The 8,088-nt window shown below is 41.8% G+C and overlaps 1 protein-coding gene across 1 annotated transcript in view; it reads left to right on the forward strand.

The window, feature by feature from the left end:
• The first annotated feature begins 3,189 nt into the window (after nucleotides 1-3,189).
• Nucleotides 3,190-8,088, forward strand: part of LLGL1 (lethal giant larvae homolog 1 (Drosophila)) — a 19,896-nt gene continuing 14,997 nt past the window's right edge. Inside the window, exons 1-6 of the mRNA XM_009582952.1 lie at nucleotides 3,190-3,309; nucleotides 4,289-4,370; nucleotides 5,616-5,731; nucleotides 6,343-6,501; nucleotides 7,315-7,477; nucleotides 7,650-7,782. Coding sequence (XP_009581247.1) covers nucleotides 3,275-3,309; nucleotides 4,289-4,370; nucleotides 5,616-5,731; nucleotides 6,343-6,501; nucleotides 7,315-7,477; nucleotides 7,650-7,782 — 688 coding nt within the window. The 5' untranslated portion in view covers nucleotides 3,190-3,274. The remainder of the gene's footprint in view (nucleotides 3,310-4,288; nucleotides 4,371-5,615; nucleotides 5,732-6,342; nucleotides 6,502-7,314; nucleotides 7,478-7,649; nucleotides 7,783-8,088) is intronic.

An 8,088-nucleotide genomic window follows, 5' to 3' on the forward strand; every position in this document is an offset into this window, starting at 1 on the left:
GCACTCTAGTTTCTCATTTCAGCTCTGCTGAAAGGCTCCATTGTAACCTCTCCTGCCTTCTGCCCCCCTTGCTCCCCCTTGCTGGGTTTACCTGCTGAGCAGGTGAAAGGATTCGCTGATGAAAGCTGCCTGAGAGAGGGGAGGAAGGGAGGCTAGCCGAAAAGCTGACTTGATGTGATTTGACAACTGGGTGTAAGTAAGTACGAGAAAAAGATCTGGGTAATCAGTACAGTGAATGTGAATGCCTGGCCCTGATGGTGTCAAATACAGCCAAAAAGCCACCCCGATGCCTTTCTTTCCCGGCTGTGGAAACAAATGAACGACATATTAGGGAGTTATCTTCGTTGCGTCTTATGGGTATCTTGGTTGAAGATTCAAAGCTATCAGAAACCATTAGTACATTTACTTTACTGCATAAGCAGTTGTGTAACACACTGTGGTAGTTACTGATACTCTCTTGTGCTTCTGCATGTGGTACTATTTTCTGCAGTGGCCTTCTATTACTGGATGTAATAGTTACTGTAGCTTTTGCAAATTTGTCTACGGGATGGGGAGTACTTCAAATTTTCTATTGAAGGAAAACCTGGAGAGAAAAAATTACCCTCCTGTTATTATTACTGAATGGTACACACTCAGTTATGCAGTTCGTAGGTCTCATACTTAAAAATTAAAGCTTTTATTGACTTGTCTAATGTGTTTACAAATTAACACATCAAAACCAAGATATAATTAGGCCAATATTAAGGCTAGTATTGACAGCTTCCTAACAGGCACTACAGTATTGTATAAGTCATGGTTTTCTATTATGAGAATTATGGCTAAAGCCTTATCTTCTGGGCTGGAAAAAATCTTAGAATAAACACAGATTCTAATTGATGTTTCATTGAAAATGGCACCTAGTTGTGCTGATGACAGTGCAGCGACTGCGAACAAGTTGAAACTACAACTGTGGAATTATACTAGTGTTCTCCCTAACAAGTTCCTGACTCTGTTTTTGGGGGAGAGTGGAATGGTGTTTGTTGTCCATGGTACACCTGATTCAGTTAAGTGTCTGACTTGTTTTTAAGATAACATCTTATCTTGAGTCTTCTGTCCCAGAATTGTATACCATGGCTTCATACTCGCACAACTTTGACAACTAGGAAGCTTTTCTGTGTTATCTCAGTAGCTATCACGGTACAGAGAAATTACTCTTTGCCTGTGCTGGATTAGAAAACGGCCCTGTTTCAGTTCTGAGTGCATAGGTAAGTTGCTACTTTCATACAGTCTCTTCTAGGAAGTTTCATATGTGCAGCTAAGCAAAACAACTTCAAGGGTGACATTAAAAAGATTGACTTCTCAAAATTTGTTTTTAATAATACAAACTTAACACTTAAATTATCTTCTTAGAATATAAATAAGTAAGGCTGGAGATTAAGTTGTTATAAAGGAAAATAAACTCAGTGGTCTTAGAGCCAGTAGTACTAATCTTGATTTACTACATATAAAAGGTTAAAAATTAGTAACTACTCCTTTGCCCAGCCTTACAAGATGGCAAGCAGAAAATTGGGAAATGCTCCAGTATTTCCGATTTTCTGTCTTCTGAAATGGCTCATCTTCCCCTAATAGGACCTCAGACTGGGGTAACTGATGATTTAGAGGAAGGAGGTCTATTTTTACAGTTTAGGAATTGTGATCAAATGGCTAAAACTGAAGCAATCTGGCAGACTATGGACTCAGCCATATACTCCTATGTCTGTGTCTTTGAGCAGGAACAGTAAAGGGGCATTAAACTACTTCGTAGCAGCTGGGAGCAGCTCAGGCTAATGGCATGACCACAGAAATGAAACTGGCTTTATTTGATTCTCCTGCAAGGGATGAAGTTGGGAAATCACTATGCAGGAAATAAAGTCCAGGTGTTACTTCTAGGTTGAATAAACCATAAAGCCACGTGATGTGGTAGCTCTGTCTCAAAGACATGATGGAAATGAGGATGGGAGTGAGGTGCAAGTAGATGCACCTCCTTCTGTAGCTTCTGTAGATGGAGGGTTTGCTGCTTATTCTTCTCTCTCTCTTTTTTTTTTTTTTTTCCCCTTCTCCCATGAGTGGTCCTCGGGCTGTTTTGTAACAAATTCCTATTCTGTAGCTGACCAGCTTGCCTTAGAAGAACATATTTTCCAGAAGCTGGGACTGTAAGGGTAACGATGTTTTCCAGGAAGTAGCCCTATTAATCTCTGGGCACGCAAATCCCTCTTTACGTGGCTATATATTGCTGAACACTTACGCATACTTGTTTTGTCTAAACGACGATAATAGCTGTACATTAGCACTTCTAAAAACTTGACAGAGCTATTTTACAAGCAGCTTGGTTGCATCCTGTAAGTATGGCAGAATATTAGTCCATAGTGTGTAAATGCATCGACCATGCTAAGTATGATGTGTACAACATGCTCCAAATCTTCCTCTTGGTGCAGCGTAAATTTTACTTTAGGGAAGCCACTAAGGCCAAGCCACATACTGCTCCCCATGATAGTGACTGACACCTTTTTATTACCAAATGGCTTTGAATTAGTCTGAGGTGGCCTAGCAGGCTCCTGCTCTCATTAAATTCCAGTGTTCCTTGCGCTACCTCTGGAAAATGGGTATCAGTTACATTAGTTTTCCTGACTGGCCTGTAGGAAATCTGTTTAGTTTTCTTGATAAGTTCTGATGTTCACTCAACAGTTCTTCATAGCTGTGCACCATTTCTTGATGTCAATCAACAAGAGGAGGTCACGAAGGCTGACCTGTGTGGAATTTGACAGATAAAGCTGACCTTCCAATACGCGGTATTTGTGTCAGACTTTGAAATTGTGCTGAGCAGTTGGTTTACAGAAGTAAAGTTGATGTGGAGTGATGGAGTGTATTGTGGTGACTGAGTAAGCTGTGCTTATGCAGAGTTATTTATAATCTTAAAATAAAGAGCTGCTTGGGTTAGTGTTTTCAGAATATTTCTCTTTCATTTCTGTTACACTTCTGCATATCCTGGCTGCAGAGCCAGGGCTTCTTGGAATAGATTCATCCTTAGGCTATTGTTCAGCAAATCTAACCTGTGTTTGAACACTTCTCAACAGAAAAAGCTGCCATTAAGTGCTGTATTTCAGACTGCCATGCCATATTTAACTTCTGTTTTTTATCTGTATACAACAATGCCCATGAAACATGCTGTTGATCGTGATTTTTCTTTCTCCAGACTGTGGAACATGGATTTCCCCATCAACCCAGTACACTGGGCTATAGCCCATTTCTCCGCCTTATGGCCATTGGAACGCGATCGGGAGCCATCAAACTGTATTCTTTTGAACAACTTTGGCTAGATTTCTCTGACCGCATCAGAATGTGGAACTTTGAAGACACTGTAAAAAGTTAGAATAAGTATAAATTTGCAAGCAAGAGTTACTGGAACATTGGAACAGTTTGCCTAGGTCTGAAGTGATTTTGGTCTGATCAGAATGGGATTATCTTGCCAAGAGCTGAACTATAGCTCAAACAGAAGCTGAGCTGATGCAGATATTAGACAAGAGTCTTTACTCTTGCTATGCAGAAGGTCAGACTAGATCTGGCCTATGTTTAGCAATCCTTCATGTTGTAAATTCCAGGGTGGTTTAAATATTTGGGGCAGGGTTCCTTTTTTTTTTTTAAAGCAATTCTATTTCAAAGGTTAAAACTGAAGTCAGAAATGGTTTTGGCTTCCAGAGTTTTTGACCATCCAGGCATTAAAGACTTAAACATTGAAGGTGGTGACTTTTTTTTAGCTAATGATGTCCAGTCCAATTTTTGTATACATGTGAGGCACTGAGGTGATTCCCATGGCACAGTACCAGCTAGGCAAGCTGGAAAACAGGCATATCACTCAGCCCAGAAAGGAAGAGTTGGTGCTCTCTCTGCCTGCTTAATCATTCATTCCTGGTGGTGTTTGTTCAGAGGCTGGACGCCACATGCGGGCAGTAGCCATCTGTCTCTTGGTTACAAATTAGTTAAGCAGGATTGTAGTGTCTGGGAAACCACTAAACATCTCTCAGCAAAAAAGGGTCCAGGCACCGCTTCTGCATGTGCTTAAAGGATGAAGTAAACTTCCATGTTCTCCTGTAGTGTGTGTAACCTGCCACAAGCATAGTAATTTTTATTGGTTCTTTTCAGTCCACATTACTAACAGTAAAACATGGTTTCAAACTAATCTCTTTTCGTCTTGCTTGCTAGCAAGCTTCTTAGCAATTAATTGTAGCTGTAGGTCATCTTAAATACTGTAGATCCTCAACAAACTCTTCAGATATGGTGCTCCTGGGGTGGAGTTCATGGGTTTACATGAAGAAAACAATACTGTAATGCAGATTCACTTTATACCTGATCAGGTAAGTGTATTTTCAGTACCTCTGCGACTTATGTAGACTTCTCTTAAACAGGTGTTGAGTTTGTTCCAGGCAACTGGGCTCCTATTACCAAGTATATTCAGATGCTGCTTGGTCGGGAATGCTTATCGCAGTGTATTTTGTGCTCTTAATAGCACTTGTTGCTGTGGAGATGCTCGGTAAAACTTAAGAGTAGCTTTATTGTTCGTAACTGTTAGTCATTTATCTCAAGCAACATACTGGGAATGGTAATAATGCCAGAATAGTTCAGGCAATCTGCTGCAGAAGCAAGAACTTTGTTTTGCTTTTGCAGCCCCTATTCTTTCAGTAGGACTGGGTGGTCTTTCTTCTGCAGAACAGGCAGAACAGTAGCCGCCGCTGAACTGATTTAATTATTTTCAGGAGTTCAAAACAGTACTGCTAACCTTGCCTGCTGTTAAGCTTGTTGCCTTTGTGTTTTGGGGTATTGAATCTTGCTCTTGGGGATTGCTGAACAGTTATTGCCACAAACTAAAAATAGGAAGGCAGAATTTTCCAAATGTCTGGTGGCTGTCTAACCACTTTCCCTTCCCTTGACTGGAAGACTGGTGTCTTCATACTTTGTTGCTTGATGCCGCCTGTATAGCACGAGTGGCCCCTTTTGAGAGGGGATTTAATTCTTGAGGCGGTTTTGGGTGTCTGTTTGCTTAACTAATAGTATAAGCTGAAACTCCCACGGGGAGTGTTGCACCAGGTGTGTCTTCAGCAGGTAAAATGCTTCAATTTGAACATGCAGCCGGTAGGGCTGGGCTCATAAAAGGACTCTGACACAACCCTCCAGAATGAGGTTGGACACGAAGAATGTAAGGAGTGTGGTGTAGTAGACTGTATCGGCCCCACCCAAAGCTGGGGTGTGTTGCAGCAAACCATGCTGAGCGAGAAGGTGGTGAGCTAACAGCCTGCAGCTCCTTGCTGAGCTTTACAGGATAGGCTGATCTTTTTCAAGAGCCTAAATCCTTGTCATCCCTCTCAGTGATAACCTGTGCCTTTGTCCTATATAAGAAGGTTTTTAGCCTTTAGGCTAGTTCTTGGGGTTCTCCCCCCAACCCCCAAATCCCTTATTGTTAGCCAACAGCATTGCTGCAGTATATATCCACCGCTATAAAGAACTGTGGCTGCCTCCTCAGTCCTGTTTTAGCAGAGAATTATGAACAGCAGCAACTTTATTGCTAAATTTACTGTGTTATATTTAATGTTGTGATTCTGTAGTGCCAGCTGGTGACATTGCTAGATGATAACAGCTTGCATCTCTGGAGCCTGAAGCAGCACAGTGGAGCATCTGAGCTGCGGGAGGAGCACTGCTTCACGTTGAAAGGGCCACCTGGGTAATCTGCAAGAGTGTTTTTGGGCTAGTTTGGGGATAGGCAAGTAAGAAAATTCTGCTATTGTTCTAGCTAGAGCTTGTCCTGTTCTTACAGACTCTCACTCCTGTGAATCCATTAAAGGGGCATCCATGGAAACCAAACAGGAGTTGGCTAGGGGTCCAGAGACCACCTTTTAAGAGTGTTGTACCAATGTAAAGGGTGACATCTTTTTTTAATATTGTGCATCCACTTCTGTGTGTACAGGAGCTGTAAATCTTAAGGTCAGGTAAATCTAAGCATCCCTTAAGTCAGAGTTTAAAATACTGCTATGCTTTTAGTTTCACTTGATCTTGCCAGTTTTGGGTGAGCTATTTTTAGCTCCTTTGGCTAAATAAGAGAGGCTTCTCTAAAAAGGCATCTGGGTCTTTGTTCACATGCTTGTCAAAAGTCTTTTCACGTAATTTATCTTAAAGCTAGTGTTTTCCTCCTTTAGAAAAATCATGCCTGGCTCAAGATCTCTGTCTATAACACAAATGACACTTGTACATATCCCTGTTGAGTTGTTAGTTCTCTCAATTTAATAATGACAGTCTTTTTGCATGCAGTTGATGAGAGTCTCTTTGCATTCCCAGGTCTCCACCAAGTGCCACGCAGGTAACAGCTGTCCTTCCCCATTCCTCACGGGAAGTCCTGTATCTTGGTACGGAGAGTGGCAACATCTTTGTGGTGGAGCTTCCGGCATTCAGAGTGCTAGAGGACAGGACCATAACCTCTGAGGCTGTGCTGCAGCGGTGAGTGAGCAAACAGGCACCGCAGTGTAGAGGTGGAATCTCATTAGCAGACATCTCCTTTGTTAAAATGTCACTCTAGATTATGTATCGGGGCCTCACTATTGTGTTAAGCATTGTCCAAATCTGCATGACTCCTGTGAAAGTAAGTTTTGGTCCTGGTATGTGTTAAATAACAGTTTCTGTCCTGGTCAACCCAGTACTGTCACCGTGGAAGTGACATATAGGCAGTGCTGCATATAGGCAGAACTATACAGGAGTATAAATCTGCAAACCTTGTGCTCTGTTCCTTGCGTTTACTTTTGCAAAAAATATTACGCTTAGCTGTAATTGCCCTTTTTTTTTTTTTTTAATTTTTTTTTGACCATTGGCATAACTTCTGATGCTGCTTTGTCCAAATGAGGATTTTGTCACCCTGGAGATTCAAGTGCTGCTGAAAACTGTCGTACTTCATGTTGTTGTTGCTTCCTACTGACATTTCCATGTTACCTTTATTCTGTAAGGATCACAAGAGAATAGGGTGGGTGATTCAGACTGTCTTTACACTCCTGGGATCCAGTCCTGGAATTCATTGTAAACCTTGGGTTTTCCCTGAGGAAAATGGGACTGGATGCATGTTCATGTGGCAGGCCTGGTGTGATGTCTTACATAAGATTTTTCTGCTGCTTGGAGGATTTGTAGAAAGATCGTACTTATTCTCATCTGTTTGAACTTTTTGTTGCTTAATTTCTTGTTCTTATACCTTAACTGTTATTACAGTCATATTGGGTTGTACCTGGAATAAACTTTTCTTGGTTTTCTCTTCTGCTTCTGTAGGGTACCAGAAGATTACTGTAACAGGCGATCATGTGAATTGGTGGAAGCCCTTCGGGAGCATCCTAAGAACCCCGACCAGATCCTGATTGGATACAGCAGGGGCTTGATTGTCCTGTGGGACCTGCAGAATAATGAAGTGACACACCATTTCCTGGGCAGCCAGGTATTAATTCAATCCAAAGTCAGTTCAAGGGCGCTCTCCTCTCAGAGCACTCTGAAGACAAGTAGGTGCAGGGAGAGCCTGACAAAGGTTTTTTTTTTTAGTAAGAATGCATTGGTTTTGGGGGGGGTTAACAGCTCTCTGGAGAGCAGTCATTGTGTGTCTTCCTCTTCAGCAACTGGAGAACCTCTACTGGCAAAGGGATGGCAGTAAATTCATTAGTTGTCATTATGATGGAAGTTACACCCAGTGGCCAGTATCCAGTGACAACAGGCAGCCTGAGCCTCTGGAAAACCTTGTGCCTTATGGTCAGTAAGTGAGGTTTAATTGTTGCATATCCATCTAAACGCAAACTCATTTTGAGCTTGCGTGGGATATTTAAGTCGCGTTCTCCCCAGTGCTTAATCCTAATGGCAAAATGCAGAGCTGCCTTTTGAATGGGTCGTGAGCCTAGACTAAGGGATTTCAGTCCAGTTTTTTTTCTTGGATTTTAAACTCCTTTACAATGTTGAGGTCTGTTCTGAACATTGAGAGCAAATGTGTTGAAGAACTTAGTGTCCCTTATGAAGAAGGGTGTTGGTGATTCAGCTCTTTGTTTTAGTTCAAGTGTCCTG

This window comes from Fulmarus glacialis, unplaced genomic scaffold, assembly GCF_000690835.1.
Source record: "Fulmarus glacialis isolate BGI_N327 unplaced genomic scaffold, ASM69083v1 scaffold32718, whole genome shotgun sequence".
Lineage (NCBI taxonomy): Eukaryota > Metazoa > Chordata > Aves > Procellariiformes > Procellariidae > Fulmarus > Fulmarus glacialis.